Below are 20627 nucleotides of genomic sequence, written 5' to 3'. Positions count from 1 at the left end.
GAGTTTGGCTGAATACAAACGCAAATATTGTTTTAATGACTGGTTGACTCGTTCGGTTTGCCCGTTAGACTGTGGGTGGTAACCAGATGTTAAAGACAGTTTCATCCTCAATGAGGCACAAAAACATTTCCAGAATTGTGCGATGAATTGTGGACCCCGATCAGAAACAATATCAGTGGGCAACCCATGAAGTCTGAACACATGGCGGAGGAACAAAACTGCCAACCCTTGAGCAGAAGGCAATCGGGGAAGAGCAATAAAATGAGCCATTTTACTAAAACGGTCCACTACCACCCAAATGACTCGGAATCCGGCTGAAAGGGGAAGATCAACCACAAAATCCATGGAAATATGAGACCATGGCCTGAGAGGAACAGCTAAAGGCATGAGTTGTCCGATAGGCAACAAACGAGGAACCTTATGCTGTGCACAAACCTGGCATGAATGAACGAATTCCTTAACGTCTTTAGAAAGACTAGGCCACCACACTGAGCGAGAGACTAATTCCAATGTCTTAGTGATTCCCGGATGCCCTGAGACTTTGTTGTCATGAAATTCAGTTAAAACAGTGGCTCTCAAAAATTCAGGGACATAAAGATGACCAGCAGGAGTAAGTCTAGGAGCTTGGTGTTGAAGCTGGTTTAACTGGGTAAATAAATCCTGTGTGAGGCCTGCCCGGATGACCGAAGACGGAAGTATGGGGGTAACAACAGGATTGCTATTGTGAACCGGAAGAAAGCTACGTGACAGGGCATCAGCTTTTGTATTCTTGGAACCAGGCCTGAAAGTGATTATAAACCTGAAACGAGTAAAAAATAATGCCCAACGTGCCTGCCGAGCATTAAGCCGTTTAGCTGATTCAATATATTGCAGGTTCTTATGGTCAGTCAAAACAGAAATAGTATGTTTAGCTCCCTCCAGCCAATGCCTCCACTCCTCGAAAGCCCATTTCACCGCCAGTAACTCCCGATTACCAACATCATAGTTGGATTCAGCGGAGGAGAATTTCCTGGACATAAAGGCACAAGGATGTAACTCCAGAGACTCCGGATCCTCTTGAGAAAGGACAGCCCCCACTCCAACTTCTGAGGCATCAACCTCCACAACAAAGGGCAATTCCGGATTAGGATGTCTAAGGACTGGAGCCGAGACAAAGGCTTGTTTCAAGGCCTGGAAGGACAATTCAGCTTCATGCGACCAGTTGGTAGGATCCGCTCCTTTTTTTGTCAGAGCTACTATGGGAGCAACCAGGTCAGAAAAAGAATGAATGAACCTCCTATAATAATTCGCAAACCCTAAAAAGCGCTGAATTGCTTTTAAATTAGTGGGTTGCGCCCAATTAAGGATGGCCTGGAGCTTCTTTGGTTCCATGGAAAATCCCTGAGGAGAAATTATGTACCCTAAAAAAGATACTTCCGTGACGTGAAAATCACACTTTTCCAGCTTGGCATATAAATGATTCTCACGTAACTTTTGAAGAACCAGACGCACCTGGGTAACATGTTGTTCCATCGATTCAGAATAAATCAAGATGTCGTCTAAATAAACGACCACGAATTTCCCTAGGAAGTCACGGAGAACATCGTTAATGAGGTCTTGAAAAACTGCCGGAGCATTAGACAGGCCGAACGGCATCACCAGGTATTCGTAGTGACCCGACTGAGTGCTGAAAGCCGTCTTCCACTCATCCCCAGATTTAATTCGGATGAGGTTGTAAGCTCCTCTAAGGTCAATTTTAGAAAAAATCACAGCAGAACGTAACTGATCAAAAAGTACAGAAATTAACGGCAAAGGATAGGTGTTTTTAACGGAGATCTTATTCAGGGCCCTAAAGTCAATGCATGGTCTAAGCGAGCCATCTTTTTTCTCCACAAAGAAAAAACCTGCACTAAAAGGAGATTTTGATGGTCTAATAAATCCCTTCTCTAGGCTTTCCTGAATATAATTATTCATGGCCGTAGTTTCTGGCCCGGACAAGGCATATAATCTCCCCTTAGGCAAAGTGGCACCTGGAACTAGCTCAATTGCACAATCATAAGGCCGATGGGGAGGCAGAATGTCCGCATTGCCTTTGGAGAAGACATCAGCAAACTCTTGGTATTCCACAGGAATGAGCTCTGGAACGATTGCTGCAACTCTGACTGGATACGAAATACATTCCTTAGCACAAAATGTACCCCAATGGGAAATCTCCCCGGACCGCCAATCAATGGTGGGATTATGAAAGGCAAGCCAAGGGTGACCCAGAACAACAGGAACTGCCGGGCAATGTGTAAGGTAGAATTCAATATCTTCGGAATGTAAGGCTCCTACTGTAAGTACTACTGGAGGTGAACGGTGAGTAATTACCCCATTGGAAAGCGGACCCCCATCTAAGCCGTGCATGGTGATACATCTATCTAATGATAACTGTGGGATGCCTAAGGCCTTAGCCCAAGTTAAATCCATAAAGTTTCCTGCAGCTCCACTGTCGACAAAAGCCGACACCAAAGAACTGAGGCTGCCAAAGGAAACCTTAACAGGGACTAAAAGAGAGTTGTTCGAGGAGATAAGCTGCAGACCTAAGTGAACCCCCTCACAATTCACCTGGTCAAAGCGTTTCCCGACTTGTTCGGGCAATTACGAGCAAAATGTCCCTTACCACCACAGTATAGACAAAGACCGGAATTTTGTCTTCTGGTTTTTCCTCAGGAGACAGCCGGGAGAGACCCATCTGCATGGGCTCCTCGACGTCCTCTGGAAAGGAATATACACAAGGACTAGACCTTACAGATGTTCCTCTTTCAGCCCTCCGCTCTCGGAGACGACGATCAATCTTTATAGCAAGCTCCATGAGTTTATCGAGAGTCTCAGGAGCGGGGTACTGGAGGAGACTGTCTTTAATAAATTCAGATAAACCGAGGCGAAACTGACTGCGCAGGGCCGGGTCATTCCAGCCACAGTCGTTCGACCAACGGCGAAACTCGGTACAATAAACCTCCGCAGGATTTCTACCTTGTTTGAGAGCGCGCAGCTGACTCTCAGCGGACGCCTCTCTATCTGGGTCATCATACAAGAGCCCTAAAGACTTAAAAAAGGTGTCTACAGATAACAATGAAGGATCCTCTGCTCTTAAACCAAATGCCCAGGTCTGAGGACCCCCCTGGAGTAAAGAAATAATAATCCCAACCCGCTGAGATTCGTTACCAGAGGATGTAGGTCTTAAACGAAAATAAAGTTTACAGGATTCTTTAAAATTAAAAAATGATTTTCTATCACCGGAAAAACGGTCGGGCAAATGCATCTTTGGTTCAGGGACTACCTTTGGGGAGGCTCGCAAAAGATCTTCCTGCGATCTCACCCGAAGAGAAAGATCCTGAACCATCTGAGTAAGTTCTTGAATCTGGTTGACTAAGAGCTGACCGGGTGTTATGATTCCAGCACTCTGGTCAGAGGAGATCTTATGGCAAGGACCGGAGCACTGGAACGGAATGCTGGGGAAGGGAGCAGGACAGGAAAATAGCCACTGGCGCCCTAACTCTGTTGTCTCACCCGTGTTGTCAGAAATCCCCTGCGACACTATGGTTTCTTGAGCCCTTGGCAGCCGCGTTTGAAGGGCGAATTATGTCTGCTCAACTTCGATGCCCCCCGGTCTTAATGAGAGACAAAGGGAAACCCGAGACAGGGTGATAACAAGAGGCCCTCTAACTAAACAACCAGACCAGGGGCTAAGCAAACTCAAAACTATAATATGTGCAGAGAAACCGCCAGGGAAAAGGACAACCAAAATATCCACTTGTCCAATACTCCTACCCGGCACCGCCGAGTACCAGAGAGGACTTTTGTGGAAGCGGAACCCTCCGCAAATGCTCCAAACACAAAATATAAAAGGTAAAGCGGCTGAGCCGCAACACACGGCAGAGCCGCAACTCACGAACACCATTGGATATAAAACGGTGATCAGTCAGGACTCCAGGGAACCAAACGACCTCTTGGGATGAGATGACAACTCCCGAATACCGGACTTCTGAGGACTGGAATGACCGGATACAGCAGGACTGGAAACAGACTCTCAGCAAACAAAGGCAGCATGCAGGAAGCTATTACCGGCGTCTGTGAGAAGCCCTGGGAGTGTATTTAACAAGGAGTCCTCCAATCAGCTGCTAAAGGCTGATTAGAATAAATGCCGTGCAGCTGCCTTGTTGCACGGCCAGAGAGCAGGTGAATATCTTAATTTCCTAAAGCCTAGCAACGGGGAACGCGGTCCGCCAGTGGCGTCCCCGTTGCTAGGGTCCGTGCGGCTCAGCGCGCCCGGCGTCTAGCGTTGCTAGGGAGCCGGCGGCTGTACGCGCACGGCGTCTCTAGTTGCTAGGCGCCGGGCCGCGCAGACAAGCGGACCCCGGCGCCTAACAGTACCCCCCCTTGAGGAGGGGTCAAGGAACCCCTAAAGCCAGGTTTCTGAGGAAATACCCGAAAAAATGCCCTCTTGAGCCTCGGGGCATGAAGATCCTTATCCAGGACCCAAGACCTTTCCTCCGGACCATAGCCTTTCCAGTGAACTAGAAAATACAGCCGACCCCGGGACAATTTGGAATCGAGAACCTTCTCTACCAAGAACTCCTGTTGTCCCTGTACATCCACTGGAGATCTACCCTGAGAGATCTTCCGAGGAAATCTACTGGAAGAAACGTATTGTTTCAACAGGGAACAATGAAACGTATTTCCAATCCTGAGAGATCTTGGTAAACGTAACCGAAAGGCAACTGGGTTGACTCTTTTAATAATAAGAAATGGCCCAATAAATTTGGGTCCCAGTCTAGCCGAGGATTGTCGAAGCCTGATGTTGCGAGTCGACAACCACACCCTATCTCCCACCTTAAAAGTGCAAGGACGTCGAAGCCTGTCAGAAAATTTCTTCTCTCGAAAGGCCGCTTTTCTGAGAGCAAGGTGCACCTTTTTGCAAATGGCTCTGAGATGGGAGGTTAAGGTTAGCGAGGAGACTGAGGAATGATGAAAAAAAGAATTAGCTCTGGGGTGAAAACCAAAAACTGAAAAGAATGGAGACTCTTTAGTGGAGGAATGACAAGAATTATTGTAAGCAAATTCAGCCAACGGAAGAAACTCGGACCAATCATTCTGGAGTTTGGCTGAATACAAGCGCAAATATTGTTTCAATGATTGGTTAACTCGTTCGGTTTGCCCGTTGGATTGTGGGTGGTAACCGGATGTTAACGACAATTTCATCTTCAATGAGGCACAAAAACATTTCCAGAATTGTGCGATGAATTGTGGACCCCGATCAGAAACAATATCAGTAGGCAACCCATGAAGCCTGAACACATGGCGGAGAAACAAAACTGCCAACCCTTGGGCAGAAGGCAATCGGGGAAGAGCAATAAAATGAGCCATTTTACTAAAACGGTCCACTACCACCCATATGACTCGGAATCCGGCTGAAAGGGGAAGGTCAACCACAAAATCCATGGAAATATGAGACCACGGCCTGAGAGGAACATTTAAGGGCATAAGTCGCCCGATGGGCAAGGAACGGGGAACCTTATGCTGTGCACAAACCTGACATGAATAAACAAATTCCTTGACGTCTTTAGAAAGACCAGGCCACTATACTGAGCAAGAGACTAACTCCAATGTCTTAGAGACTCCTGGATGCCCTGAAACTTTGTTATCATGGAATTCCGTTAAAACAGTAGCTCTCAAAAACTCAGGGACGTAAAGACGACCAGCAGGAGTAATTCTAGGAGCTTGGTGTTGAAGCTGTTTTAACTGGGTAAATAAATCTTGTGTGAGGCCCGCCCAGATGACCGAAGATGGAAGTATGGGGGTAACAGGATTGTTATTGTGAACCGGAAGAAAGCTACGTGACAGGGCATCAGCCTTAGTATTCTTGGAACCAGGCCTGAAAGCGATTATAAATTTGAAACGCGTAAAAAATAATGCCCAACGTGCCTGCCGGGCATTAAGCCGCTTAGCCGATTCAATGTATTGCAGGTTCTTATGGTCAGTCAATACCGAAATAGTATGTTTTGCTCCCTCCAGCCAATGCCTCCACTCCTCGAAAGCCCACTTTACCGCCAGTAACTCCCGATTACCAACGTCATAGTTGGATTCAGCGGAGGAGAATTTCCTGGACATAAAGGCACAAGGATGTAACTCCAGAGACTCCGGATCCTTTTGAGAAAGGATAGCCCCCACTCCAACCTCCGAGGCATCAACCTCCACCACAAAGGGCAATTCCGGATTAGGATGTCTGAGGACTGGAGCCGAGACAAAGGCTTGTTCAAGGCCCGGAAGGACAACTCAGCTTCACGCGACCAGTTGGTAGGATCCGCTCCTTTCTTTGTCAGAGCTACAATGGGAGCAACCAGGTCAGAAAAAGAATGAATGAACCTCCTATAATAATTCGCAAACCCTAAAAAGCGCTGAATTGCTTTTAAATTGGTGGGTTGCGCCCAACTAAGGATGGCCTGGAGTTTCTTTGGTTCCATGGAAAATCCCTGAGGGGAAATTATGTACCCTAAAAAAGATACTTCCGTGACATGAAACTCACACTTCTCCAGCTTGGCATATAAATGATTCTCACGTAACTTTTGAAGAACCAGACGCACCTGGGTAACATGTTGTTCCATTGATTCAGAAAAAATCAGGATGTCGTCTAAGTAAACGACCACGAATTTCCCTAGGAAATCACGGAGCACATCGTTAATGAGGTCTTGAAAAACTGCCGGAGCATTGGACAGGCCGAACGGCATCACCAGGTATTCGTAGTGACCCGACTGAGTACTGAAGGCCGTCTTCCACTCATCTCCAGATTTAATTCGGATGAGGTTGTACGCTCCTCTAAGGTCAATTTTAGAAAAAATCACAGCAGAACGTAACTGATCAAAGAGTACAGAAATCAACGGCAAAGGATAGGTGTTTTTAACTGAGATCTTATTCAGGGCTCTAAAATCAATGCAAGGTCTAAGCGAGCCATCCTTTTTCTCCACAAAGAAGAAGCCTGCACTTAAAGGAGATTTTGATGGTCTAATAAATCCTTTCTCAAGGCTCTCCTTTACATAATCATTCATAGCCGCAGTTTCTGGCCCGGATAATGCATATAATCTTCCCTTTGGCAATGCGGCACCAGAAATTAACTCAACAGCACAATCATAAGGCTGATGGGGAGGCAGAATGTCCGCATTGCCTTTGGAGAAAACATCAGCAAACTCCTGGTATTCCACCGGAATGAGTTCTGGAATGATAGCTGCTACTCTGACTGGAAACGTGATACATTCCTTATCACAAAAAGTACCCCATTGTGAAATCTCCCCCGACCGCCAATCAATGGTGGGATTATGAAAGGCCAGCCAAGGGTGACCCAGAACAACTGGAACTGCTGGGCAATGTGTAAGAAAGAACTCGATTTTCTCGGAATGTAGAGCTCCTACTGTAAGTAGTACAGGGGGTGTATGGAGAGAAATAATCCCATTAGACAGCGGACTCCCATCTAAGCCATGCATGGTGACACACCTACCCAAAGGTAACTGAGGAATGCCTAAGGCCTTAGCCCAAGTTAAATCCATAAAGTTTCCTGCAGCTCCACTGTCAACAAAAGCCGACACCGTAGAACTGAGGCTGCCAAAGGAAACTTTAACTGGGACTAAAAGGGAGTTATTCGAGGAGATAAGCTGCAGACCTAGGTGAACCCCCTCACAATTCACCTGGTCAAAGCGTTTCCCGACTTGTTCAGACAATTACGAGCAAAATGTCCCTTACCCCCACAGTACAGACAAAGACCAGAATTTTGCCTTCTGGCTCTTTCTTCAGGAGACAGCCGGGAAAGACCCATCTGCATGGGCTCCTCTACGTCTTCAGGAATGGAATATACACACGGACTTGACCTTACAGGTGCTCCTTTTTCAGCCCTCCGCTCTCTGAGACGACGATCAATCTTAATAGAAAGCTCCATGAGTTTATCGAGAGTCCCAGGAGCGGGGTACTGAAGGAGACTGTCTTTTATAGAGTCTGATAAGCCGAGGCGAAACTGACTGCGCAGGGCTGGGTCATTCCAGCCACAGTCGTTCGACCAACGGCGAAACTCCGTACAATAAACCTCCGCAGGATTTCTACCCTGTCTGAGAGCGCGCAACTGACTTTCAGCGGACGTCTCTCTATCAGGGTCATCATACAAGAGCCCTAAAGACTCAAAAAAAGCATCAACTGACAACAATGCCGGATCCTCTGCTCTTAAACCAAATGCCCAGGTCTGAGGATCCCCCTGGAGCAAAGAAATAATAATCCCAACCCGCTGAGATTCAGTACCCGAGGAAGTCGGTCTTAAACGAAAATAAAGTTTACAGGATTCTTTAAAATTAAAAAACTCTTTTCTATCACCAGAAAAACGGTCAGGCAAATGCATCTTTGGTTCAGGGACTACCCTTGTGGAAGCTCGCAAAAGATCTTCCTGCGACTTCACCCGAAGAGAAAGATCCTGAACCATCTGAGTAAGTTCTTGAATCTGGCTGACTAAGAGCTGACCAGGATTTGGCCCTAAACCTGTTGGATTCATGAGGCCGATAAACTCTCACAAAACTGAATGAGAAAAAATTAAACCCCGTTTAATTTTAAGTTTTGGTATGGCCGGTAATAATGTTATGATTCCAGCACTCTGGTCAGAGGAGATCTTATGGCAAGGACCGGAGCACTGGAACGGAATGCTGGGGAAGGGAGCAGGACAGGAAAATAGCCCCTGGCGCCCTAACTCTGTTGTCTCACCCGTGTTGTCAGAAATCCCCTGCGAGACTATGGTTTCTTGAGCCCTTGGCAGCCGCGCTTGAAGGGCGGATTATGTCTGCCCAACTTCGATGCCCCCCGGTCTTAATGAGAGACAAAGGGAAACCCGAGACAGGGTGATAACAAGAGGCCCTCTAACTAAACAACCAGGCCAGGGGCTAAGCAAACTCAAAACTATAATATGTGCGGATAAACCGCCAGGGAAAAGGACAACCAAAATATCCACTTGTCCAATACTCCTACCCGGCACCGCCGAGTACCAGAGAGGACTTTTGTGGAAGCGGAACCCTCCGCAAATGCTCCAAACACAAAATATAAAAGGTAAAGCGGCTGAGCCGCAGCACACGGCAGAGCCGCAACTCACGAACACCACTGGATATAAAACGGTGATCAGTCAGGACTCCAGGGAACCAAACGACCTCTTGGGATGAGATGACAACTCCCGAATACCGGACTTCTGAGGACTGGAATGACCGGATACAGCAGGACTGGAAACAGACTCTCAGCAAACAAAGGCAGCATGCAGGAAGCTATTACCGGCGTCTGTGAGAAGCCCTGGGAGTGTATTTAACAAGGAGTCCTCCAATCAGCTGCTAAAGGCTGATTAGAATAAATGCCGTGCAGCTGCCTTGCTGCACGGCCAGAGAGCAGGTGAATATCTTAATTTCCTAAAGCCTAGCAACGGGGAACGCGGTCCGCCAGTGGCGTCCCCGTTGCTAGGGTCCGTGCGGCTCAGCGCGCCCGGCGTCTAGCGTTGCTAGGGAGCCGGCGGCTGTACGCGCACAGCGTCTCTAGTTGCTAGGCGCCGGGCCGCGCAGACAAGCGGACCCCGGCACCTAACACCGGGATTTGGCCCTAAACCTGTCGGATTCATGAGGCCGATAAACTCTCACAAAAACAGAATGAGAAAAAATTAAACCCCGTATAATTTTAAGTTTTGGTTTGGCCGGTAATAATGTTATGATTCCAGCACTCTGGTCTGAGGAGATCTTATAACAAGGACCTGAGCACTGGAACGTAATGCTGGGAAAGGGAGCGGGAATGGAAAATAGCCCCTGGCGCCCTAACTCCGTTGTCTCGCCCGTGCTGTCAGAAATCCCTTGCGAGACTATGGTTGCTTGAGCCCATGGCAGACGCGTTTGAAGGGCGGATTACGTCTGCCCAACTCCGATGCCCCCTCAGGTCTTAATGGGAGACAAAGGGAAATCCGAGACAGGGTGATAACAAGGGGCCCTCAAACTCAGCAACAAAGCCAGGGGCTACAAGCTAACTTAAAACTAGATTATCTGCGGAAAAACCGCCAGGGAAAAGGACAACCAAAATATCCACTTGTCCACTCTCCTACCCGGCACCGCCGAGTTCCGGAGAGGACTTGTGGAAGCGGAACCCTCTGCAAATGCTCCGAAACAGAATACAAAATAACGCGGGCTGAGCCGCAGCACACGGCAGAGCCGCAACTCACGAACACCACACGAGATTCTCTGGCGACCGTGGCGGACAATAGAGGACCAGAAGACTCCTTGGGATGAGATGACAACTCCAAGATTCAGGAACTCCGAGGACAGGAATGACCGGACACAGCAGGACTGGAACAGACGTTCAGCAAACCTAAGCAGCATGCAGGAAGCTATTACCGGCGTCTGTGTGAAGCACTGAGAAAGTATTTAACAAGGAGTCCTCCAATCAGATGCGATCGCTAGGCAGCGACGACTGCCATGCGCCGGCACACTGCGGCGCCGGTGCATGCGCAGTTCCGACCCGATCACTGCGCTGTGACAAACTGCAGCGAGCGATCAGGTCGGAATGACCCCCTATATCTCTCTCCCCCAGATCACCTAGGCCTCAGAGTAAGTTAACGTAGGGTTACGAATTTATTCCTTTTATGTTCTTGAAGTCAATCTGTGCATATCAAATTGTAAGTCTTGTTATTTACCTGTGGTGTTTGTAACTTAACCCTGGCGATATTTCATTTACACTTACAGCATGCTCAGCCTGTCTGGTCCAAGTGTTATGTAATTTGCAGGAAACCTAAGCATACAGTCACGATCACTAATCTCCATATGGCAGAGTTTCCCAAACTCTGCCATTACAGTTCAGGTTTTAAGGCTATCCATGCTTGAGCAAAGGTGACCTAATTAGTACCTCACACAATTTAACCATTTGGACTCTGTAAAACCTGGACATCTGTAAAACCTGGACTGTAATGGTGAAGTTTGGGAAACTCTGGGCCATATGGTTTTGCTATACTTCAGTGCAGGTGACAAAACAGCAACAATTATTATTTTTCTTTCTGGGTTTATACCTGTACTGCTTTCCATACTAATACAAAAAGAAACAAAAATAAAGTGTACAACCCACCTCTATGTTCTACCTACTGGGTGACGATAAATTTTGGGGGTTAAATTGAAAATGGATGAAAATATGTGCATGAACCGTCATATGTAATGGGTTAAAAATGATCAAATAATGCTCCTTGTGGAACGGAGAGTCACTGTTCATGAGTCCATCTTGATGTGAGTCTGATCCACTATAAGATTTTGTATTTTATAGTGCGTGGGGGACACGTAAAAGATATGGAAAGAATTTTTCAGGAATATGGTGGAGTTCCAACAAATTAATCTCAAAAAAGGAGAATTTTCAAACAATAAAACCAGACATTTAAAAAAAGTGGTTAAGAAATGGTGAACAACTGATACTGCAATGGGAAGATGTAAACAACACATAACTTAGAGTGTAGTGTAGAGTCCGGACTGCCTCAATCCAAGAAATGGGTCCCTAAGTAGTTCAGTGCTCCCAGCCCTTCCACCAACACGTTTCCATACTGTCTTTATCAAGGTGTCAAGGTGTAAAGATGGTAGGTCGAAACTCGTTGGTGCACAGATTTACATCCATTTTCATTTTAACCCCCAAAATTTATCTTCACTCAGTAGATTGAGCACAGAGGTGGGTTGTACGCTTTCTTTTTGTTTATGTTGTATCGGAGGTTGAGTGACACCTCTTTATACATCCCCACTGCAGCCATCTAGGGGTGCAGTAGTTCCCCTTCTCCCCGCATCACATAGCTTTCCATACTTAGTTCAGTCAATAAAAGGATAAATAATTCCTAAGCACCTTATTCTGCTCTCTCACGATAGCCAAAGAAAATAATACAGTGCAGTATGGCCTCCTATACAACATATGAAAATATGCCTTAGGCGATACTATTTTTCTAGAAAGATAGGTTCAGGAACTACGGATTTAATAGCTCTGGGGGTGGAGCTATTAAAAAAGTTACAGATAGATAGATACTTTTTTTTAGAAAAGAAGGCACTCAAAATAGATATTGAAAGAAAATGTGTCTTATGGTAAATACATTTTGGCTTACAACAGGTTCAGAAACCCAGTTCCTGATTACAGTATGTCATATTTAATACAAAATACAGTAGTTGGTATTTAAAAGACTTATTAGCACTGTCTCACAAGTGCCCTCATTACTAATTGGGAAATAAACAGTCTCTCCAAAGTAAACTTATCCAAGGGGGTATTGTCTGCATCCTTGGTGGTGTGTACAATCTGATATGAGGCATTCCAACTACTATATATCCGAATGAATGACTGCCAATGAGATGAACTGGTAGATAGGTCAATCCAATACTCCCCATTGACTATGAATGGAAATAAGTGCCCAGGGGCACAAAAAGGAGGTACCTGGCCCTGGGTTTGCCTGAGGTGCTGGCATATGCACTGGACAGCCATGAGGTGGGGGAACGCAGCCATGAGATGGAGGAAAGACCCAATTTCCTTGAGCACACTGGATGGGTCAGCAAAAAAAGAATAATAAAATGCAGAGGATCCAGTCACACATATATGCATATATATAAGTCACCCACCGTGTCAAGTTGCCTATGCTCAGGTTATTCTACACTACATAATCATAGCTCCACTTTGGGTCATATATTATTGTATTTCTAAATTGAGAGCTAACTCACCTGGAGGCACGCCACAATCTTTTGGTGTAGCACTACAAGGATTTTGAGTGTAGAGCCGTAACTGAACATTTTGGTGCCCTGTGCCAGAAAGAGAATTGGTACCCTCTCATACACATTTTTACATTATGCCAGACAGAGCTCCCTTTTACACATTACGCCAGACAAAGCCCCCTCTTTTACACATTACACCATGTAGAGCCCCCTTTTATACATTACGCCAGGTAGATACCCCTTTTACACAATATGCCAGGTAGAGTCCCATTTTACAAATTACGACAGGAAGAGTCCCCTTTTACACATTACACAAGGCAGAAACCCCTTTTACACATGATGCCAGGTAGATTCCCCTTTTACATATTATGCCAGGTAGAGTCCCCTTTTACAGAGCTGGAGAGGGGAAGGGGGGGGGGACAGACAGAAATAGAGAGATATTTACGTTTGGCTTCAGAACAGCAGCTTCTATCAGCCCCAGGTGTGTCTCTGTCCTCTAGTCCTTCCTTACCACCCTAATGCTGAGGCTCTTTACAGCACAAGCGCACTGTGGGTGGGCTGGGGTCAGGATTGGAGAGACATCATCTCTTCCAGAAGATGCAGGGAGAAGGGGGAGCTGAGAGGAGGGGCAGACGAGCTGCAGTGCTGCCCAACTACCTATATCAGAACTGGTAGCTGGGCAATGCAGTGCAGCTGAGTGCTGTACACTGCAGGCGGGTGGCTGAGTGGACCTCACTGTGTGGTTTCAGCACAGCCAAGCAGGTGTTGCTGGTGGTCCTGTGCCCACAGTGCATATGCGCTGTGTGCCAGGTAGCACTGCTAGTTACGTCCCTATTTGAGTCACCCAGCTAATGTTTGGATTACAAGCTATACTACAGTGTAGCTGCCCTTTTGGTTACACTGATTATAAAGAGCAATTTGGCTGTAGGAGGAATAGTAAAAAATAGTAACTACTTCACGCATTTCTTCATGGCAACCGTCACCAGGGATAGATGGCGATAGGTTTTGCTGGGGCTCTTTGGCAAAGGATTCCCCATGCTGGCTATGGGCCTAATTCAGACCTGATCGTAGATGTGCTGAATTTAGCACATCTACGATCAGTCACACAGACATGCAGGGGGACACCCAGCACAGGGCTAGTCCGCCCCGCATGTTATTGCCCGACCCCCCGTACAATTACAAAACCATCGCACAGCGGCGATGCTTTTGTACTTTAGGAGTAGCTCCCTACCAGCGCAGCTCCTGCACGCTGGCAGGCAGATTCTCGTTGCTGTGAGGGTTGCAGTAGCTGCGTGTGACAGCACGCAGCTGCCGCGGGTCTCCCCGGCATGGTCCGGGCACAGCTGCATTGCCCGGACCGCGCTGCCGGCCCGCCCCCTCCCACCCAGCGAACGCCTCTGCCTGTCAATCAGGCAGAGGTGATCGCAGGGCTGAGACACCTGTCGGCTGTCTGGCATGCAACGGCGCACTGCGACGCCGGCGCAGTTCAGACCTGATCGGCTGCTGTGTGAAAACGCGCAGCATCAATCAGGTCTGAATTAGGCCCTATATCACCAAAAGGAGATAATAACTGGAAAAAATCTTTCTTATTGCCCAGTCTCGGTGAGTAGGCCTGTATATCTACTCTCGGCAAAGAGAGCAGGCATTGTCATCCAACAAGAACATACATTTGTAAAATAAAGAAAACATAGTAATTCAGTGTTATATATACATATTCTATATTATCTTCTGCTGAATTCAAGCAAAAAGATTATGCCAGTAATTTACTAAATTAATTTATTTATCCAAATTAAAAAGTGATTATGCATGTGTGATTTTTCACAGAAATATGACAGCACTTTATGAAAATCTAATTAACTATTTACCCTCCGTAGGAGAAATGGCCAGAGAAGGGTGTCTGAAAAGAATCTGCAATCTCGAACTGAACTCCAACGACAATGTCTCTGAATCTGGATGGACAACATTTTTCGAAACAGCTGGAAACATGCCGGAGTTAAACCTTCTGAATATAATCAGATTTTACACTAATTCCATAAATTCTCATGCTACCACAGTCACTGCCTTTGTCCGGTTTGTGTCTAGACTGCCCAGTCTGACGACAATATGGTTGCTGGGATGGCTGCTGGATAAAGATGACCTGAATATGTTCAACACTATGAAGGAGAATCATCCTCAGTCCAAGAGTTTAGAAATCATTTGGCAGATGCCCCTGCCGTTTGAAGCAAATATTGAAAAATGAAGGTATAGTTTCTCAATTCCAGCCCTATACAGGTTGAGTATCCCATATCCAAATACAGGTTGAGTATCCCTTATCCAAAATGCTTGGGACCAGAAGTATTTTGGATATCGGATTTTTCCGTATTTTGGAATAATTGCATACCATAATGAGATATCATGGTGATGGGACCTAAGTCTAAGCACAGAATGCATTTATGTTACATATACACCTTATACACACAGCCGGAAGGTCATTTTAGCCAATATTTTTTGTAACTTTGTGCATTACACAAAGTGTGTGTACATTCACACAATTCATTTATGTTTCATATACACCTTATGTACACAGCCTGAAGGTCATTTAATACAATATTTTTAATAACTTTGTGTATAAACAAAGTTTGTGTACATTGAGCCATCAGAAAACAAAGGTTTCACTATCTCACTCAAAAAAGTCTGTATTTCAGATTATTCCGTATTTCGGAATATTTGGATATGGGATACTCAACCTGTATTCCGAAATACGGAATATTCCGAAATACGGACTTTTCAGTGAGAGTGAGATAGTGAAACCTTCGTTTTCTGATGGCTCAATGTACACAGACTTTGTTTAATACACAAAGTTATTAAAAATATTGTATTAAATGACCTTCAGGCTGTGTGTATAAGGTGTATATGAAACATAAATGAATTGTGTGAATGTACACACACTTTGTTTAATGCACAAAGTTAGTAAAAATATCGGCTAAAATTACCTTCAGGCTGTGTGTATAAGGTGTATATGAAACATAAAAGCATTCTGTGCTTAGACTTAGGTCCCATTGCCATGATATCTCATTACGATATGCAATTATTCCAAAATACGGAAAAATCCGATATCCAAAATACCTCTGGTCCCAAGCATTTTGGATAAGGGATACTCAACCTGTACTAAGTACAAAAGATGGCTCTAAAATAGGATTTTAAATTACCTACCGGTAAATCCTTTTCTCGTAGTCTGTAGAGGATACTGGGGTCCACATTAGTACCATGGGGTATAGATGGGTCCACTAGGAGCATTGGGCACTTTAAGAAATCATTAGTGTGCACTGGCTCCTCCCTCTATGCCCCTCCTACCAGACTCAGTCTAGAAACTGTGCCCGAGGAGACGGACATAGCCTGAGAAAGGATGTAACAGAACAGTGGTGACATTCGAACCAGCACACACAAACAAGAGGAAAGCCATGCTAATCAAACTTGAACAGGAACAGCAACAGCTGAACCAACAACATTACTTAACAAAGTAACAGTGCAGGAAAAACGAAGCACTGGGCCGGCGCCCAGTATCCTCTACGGACTATGAGAAAAGGATTTACCAATAGGTAATTAAAATTCTATTTTCGCTTACGTCCTAGAGGATACTGGGGTCCACATTAGTATCATGGGGATGTACCAAAGCTCCCAAACCGGGTGGGAGAGTGCTGAGGTTCCTACAGAACTGATTGACCAAACTGAAGGTCCTCAGAGGACAAAGTATCGAACTTGTAGAACTTAGCAAACGTGTTTGACCAAGTAGCTGCTCGGCAGAGCTGTAAAGCCGAGACACCCCGGGCAGTCGCCCAGGAAGAACCTACCGACCTAGTAGAGTGGGCCTGTACTTAGGCGAACCGGCAATCCTGCTTATGAATAAGCATGCAGGATAGTAAGCCTGATCCAGTTAGCAATAGACTGCTTTGAAGCAGGACACCCAATCTTCTTGGGATCATAGAGAACAAACAGCGAGTCAGATTTCCTGTGACGAGCTGTCCGCTTCACGTAGATCTTCAAAGCCCTTGCAACATCCAAGGACTTTCAGGTAGCAGAGGTGTCAGTATGCACCGGAACCACAATAGGTTGGTTGATATGAAACGCAGACACCACTTTAGGAAGAAATTGCTGACGAATTCTGAGTTCAGTTCTATCTTCATGAAAAATCAAATAGGGGCTTGCCTTCTGGGCCAACAGTGTAACGGTCTTCCACGTAAGAAACTTTATGCCAACCTCCTGTAAAGGCTCAAACCATTCCGATTGTAGGAACTGCAACACCACGTTAAGATCCCGTGCCGTGGGAGACACAAAGGGCGGTTGGATGTGCAGAACCTCCTTCAAGAACGTCTGAACCTCAGGGAGGGAAGCCAATTGTTTCTGGAAGAAAATGGATAAGGCCAAAATCTGGACCTTCAAGGATCCCATACGTAGGCCCACATCCACACTCGACTGTAGAAAAAGGAGAAAACATCCCAGCTGAAATTCCACTGCAGGAAATTTACTGTTTTCACACCACGAGACATATTTTTTCCAAATACGGTGGTAATGTTTAGACTTTACCCCTTTCCTGGCTTGGATCAGGGTTGGAATAACCTTGTCCGGAATGCCTTTCCGGGCTAAAATTTGATGCTCCACTTCCATGCCGTCAAACGTAGCCGTGGTAAGTCTTGATAGATGAATGGCCATAGTTGTAGAAGATCCTCTCGAAGAGGAAGAGGCCACGGGTCCTCTAGGAGCATATCCAGTAGATCCGCGTACCAGGCCCTTCTTGGCCAATCTGGATCAATGCGAATTGCTTGAACCTTTTCCCTTTTTATTCTTTGAGAATTCTTGGGATCAGTGGAAGAGTTGGAAACACGTAAACCATCTGGTAGACCCATGGAGTCACCAGAGCGTCCACCGCCAATGCTTGTGGGTCCCTCGACCTGGAACAATACCACTTTAGCTTCTTGTTGAGACGAGAGGCCATCATGTCTATTTGTGGAATTCCCCACCGACGTGTTAAGGACTCGAACACCTGCGGGTGAAGGCCCCGCTCTCCTGGGTGGAGGTTGTGTCTGCTGAGGAAGTCTGCTTCCCAGTAGTCTACTTCTGGAATGAAGATTGCCGACAGCACCAACGCGTGTCTTTCTGCCCAGAGGAGAATTCTTGTTACCTCTGACATTTCTGCTCTGCTCTTTGTTCCGCCCTGTCAGTTTACGTAGGTTACTTCTGTCACATTGTCCGATTGAACTTAATGGCTTGATCTTGAAGAAGATGCGATGCCTGTAGAAGGGCGTTGTATATGGCCCTTAGTTCCAGAATGTTGATTGGAAGAATGTCTTCCTGACTTGACCATTTTCCTTGGAACGGTTTCCCCTGGGTGATCGCTCCCCAACCTCTGAGGCTTGCGTCTGTGGTTAGCAGAATCCAATTTTGAATCCCGAACATTCGACCCTCAGTCAGGTGAGAAGTCTGAAGCCACCACAGAAGAGAAATCCTGGCTTTTGGTGACAGACATATCCTCTGGTGCATGTGAAGATGCGATCCAGACCATTTGTCCAGCAGCTGGAAGGGCTCCGCATGAAACCTTCCGTACTGCAGAGCCTCGTAAGAGGTGACCATCTTCCCCAGAAGGAGAATGCATAAATGCACCGATATCCGGGATGGTTTTAGAACATCCCGCACCATCGACTGGATTACCAATGCCTTTTCAAACAGAAGGAATACCTTCTGTTCCTCCGTATCCAGTATCATCCCCAGGAATGGAAGCCTCCGTGTTGGTTCCAGGTGGGATTTTGGTAGGTTCAGAATCCATCCGTGATCCTAAAGTAGTTGGGTTGAGAGGGCAATGCTGTCCAACAACCTCTCCCTTGAAGGGGCTTTTATCAGCAGGTCGTCCAGGTACGGTATTATGTTCACTCCCTGCATGCGAAGGAGAAACATCATCTCTGCCATTACCTTGGTGAATACCCTCGGTGCCGTGGAGAGGCCAAATGGCAGGACCTGAAACTGGTAGTGACAGTCCTGTAGTGCAAACCGTAGGTGAGCCTGATGAGGCGGCCAAATCGGAATATGAAGGTGTGCATCCTTGATGTCCAGAGACACCAGGGATTCCCCCTTCTCCAGTCCTGAGATCACCGCTCTCAGAGACTCCATCTTGAACTTGAACACCCTTAAATAAGGGTTCAGTGATTGAGGTTTAAAAATAAGAATTTACTTACCGATAATTCTATTTCTCGTAGTCCGTAGTGGATGCTGGGACTTCCGTAAGGACCATGGGGAATAGCGGCTCCGCAGGAGACTGGGCACAAAGTAAAAGCTTTAGGACTAGCTGGTGTGCACTGGCTCCTCCCCCTATGACCCTCCTCCAAGCCTCAGTTAGGATACTGTGCCCGGACGAGCGTATACAATAAGGAAGGATTTTGAATCCCGGGTAAGACTCATTCCAGCCACACCAATCACACCGTACAACCTGTGATCTGAACCCAGTTAACAGTATGATAAAACTTAGGAGCCTCTAAAAAGATGTCTCACAACAATAAACAACCCGATTTTTTGTAACAATAACTATATACAAATATTGCAGACAATCCGCACTTGGGATGGGCGCCCAGCATCCACTACGGACTACGAGAAATAGAATTATCGGTAAGTAAATTCTTATTTTCTCTGACGTCCTAGTGGATGCTGGGACTTCCGTAAGGACCATGGGGATTATACCAAAGCTCCCAAACGGGCGGGAGAGTGCGGATGACTCTGCAGCACCGAATGAGAGAACTCCAGGTCCTCCTCAGCCAGGGTATCGAATTTGTAAAATTTTGCAAACGTGTTTGCCCCTGACCAAGTAGCTGCTCGGCAAAGTTGTAAAGCCGAGACCCCTCGGGCAGCCGCCCAAGATGAGCCCACTTTCCTTGTGGAATGGGCTTTAACAGATTTTGGCTGTGGCAGTCCTGCCACAGAACGTGCAAGCTGAATTGTACTACAAATCCAACGAGCAATCGTCTGCTTAGAAGCAGGAGCACCCAGCTCGTTGGGTGCATACAGGATAAAAAGCGAGTCAGATTTTCTTACTCCAGCCGTCCTGGAAACATATATTTTCAGGGCCCTGACTACGTCCAGTAACTTGGAGTCCTCCAAGTCCCTAGTAGCCGCAGGTACCACAATAGGTTGGTTCATGTGAAACGCTGAAACCACCTTAGGGAGAAATTGAGGACGAGTCCTCAATTCTGCCCTGTCTGAATGAAAAATTAGGTAAGGGCTTTTATATGATAAAGCCGCCAATTCTGAGACACGCCTGGCTGAAGCCAGGGCTAACAGCATTACCACTTTCCATGTGAGATATTTCAAGTCCACAGTGGTGAGTGGTTCAAACCAATGTGATTTTAGGAACCCTAAAACTACATTGAGATCCCAAGGTGCCACTGGTGGCACAAAAGGAGGCTGTATATGCAGTACCCCCTTGACAAACGTCTGAACTTCAGGCACTGAAGCCAGTTCTTTCTGGAAGAAGATCGACAGGGCCGAAATTTGAACCTTAATGGATCCTAATTTTAGGCCCATAGACAGTCCTGCTTGCAGGAAATGTAAGAAACGACCCAGTTGAAATTCCTCTGTGGGGGCCTTCTTGGCCTCACACCACGCAACATATTTTCGCCAAATGCGGTGATAATGTTTCGCGGTTACATCCTTCCTGGCTTTGATCAGGGTAGGGATGACTTCATCTGGAATGCCTTTTTCCATCAGGATCCGGCGTTCAACCGCCATGCCGTCAAACGCAGCCGCGGTAAGTCTTGGAACAGACAAGGTCCCTGCTGGAGCAGGTCCTTTCTTAGACGTAGAGGCCACGGATCCTCCGTGAGCATCTCTTGCAGTTCCGGGTACCAAGTTCTTCTTGGCCAATCTGGAGCCACG

General features: G+C 46.5%; 1 protein-coding gene across 1 annotated transcript in view; it reads left to right on the top strand.

Moving 5' to 3' along the window:
• LOC134892612 (baculoviral IAP repeat-containing protein 1-like) overlaps positions 1–14970 on the top strand; it is a 177773-nt gene extending 162803 nt beyond the window's left edge. The window contains exon 11 of the mRNA XM_063913627.1: positions 14606–14970. Coding sequence (XP_063769697.1) covers positions 14606–14970 — 365 coding nt within the window. The remainder of the gene's footprint in view (positions 1–14605) is intronic.
• The last annotated feature ends 5657 nt before the right edge of the window (positions 14971–20627 follow it).

This window comes from Pseudophryne corroboree, chromosome 1, assembly GCF_028390025.1.
Source record: "Pseudophryne corroboree isolate aPseCor3 chromosome 1, aPseCor3.hap2, whole genome shotgun sequence".
In the NCBI taxonomy this organism is placed as follows: Eukaryota; Metazoa; Chordata; class Amphibia; order Anura; family Myobatrachidae; genus Pseudophryne; species Pseudophryne corroboree.
This window is presented reverse-complemented; position numbering and strand designations above follow the sequence as displayed.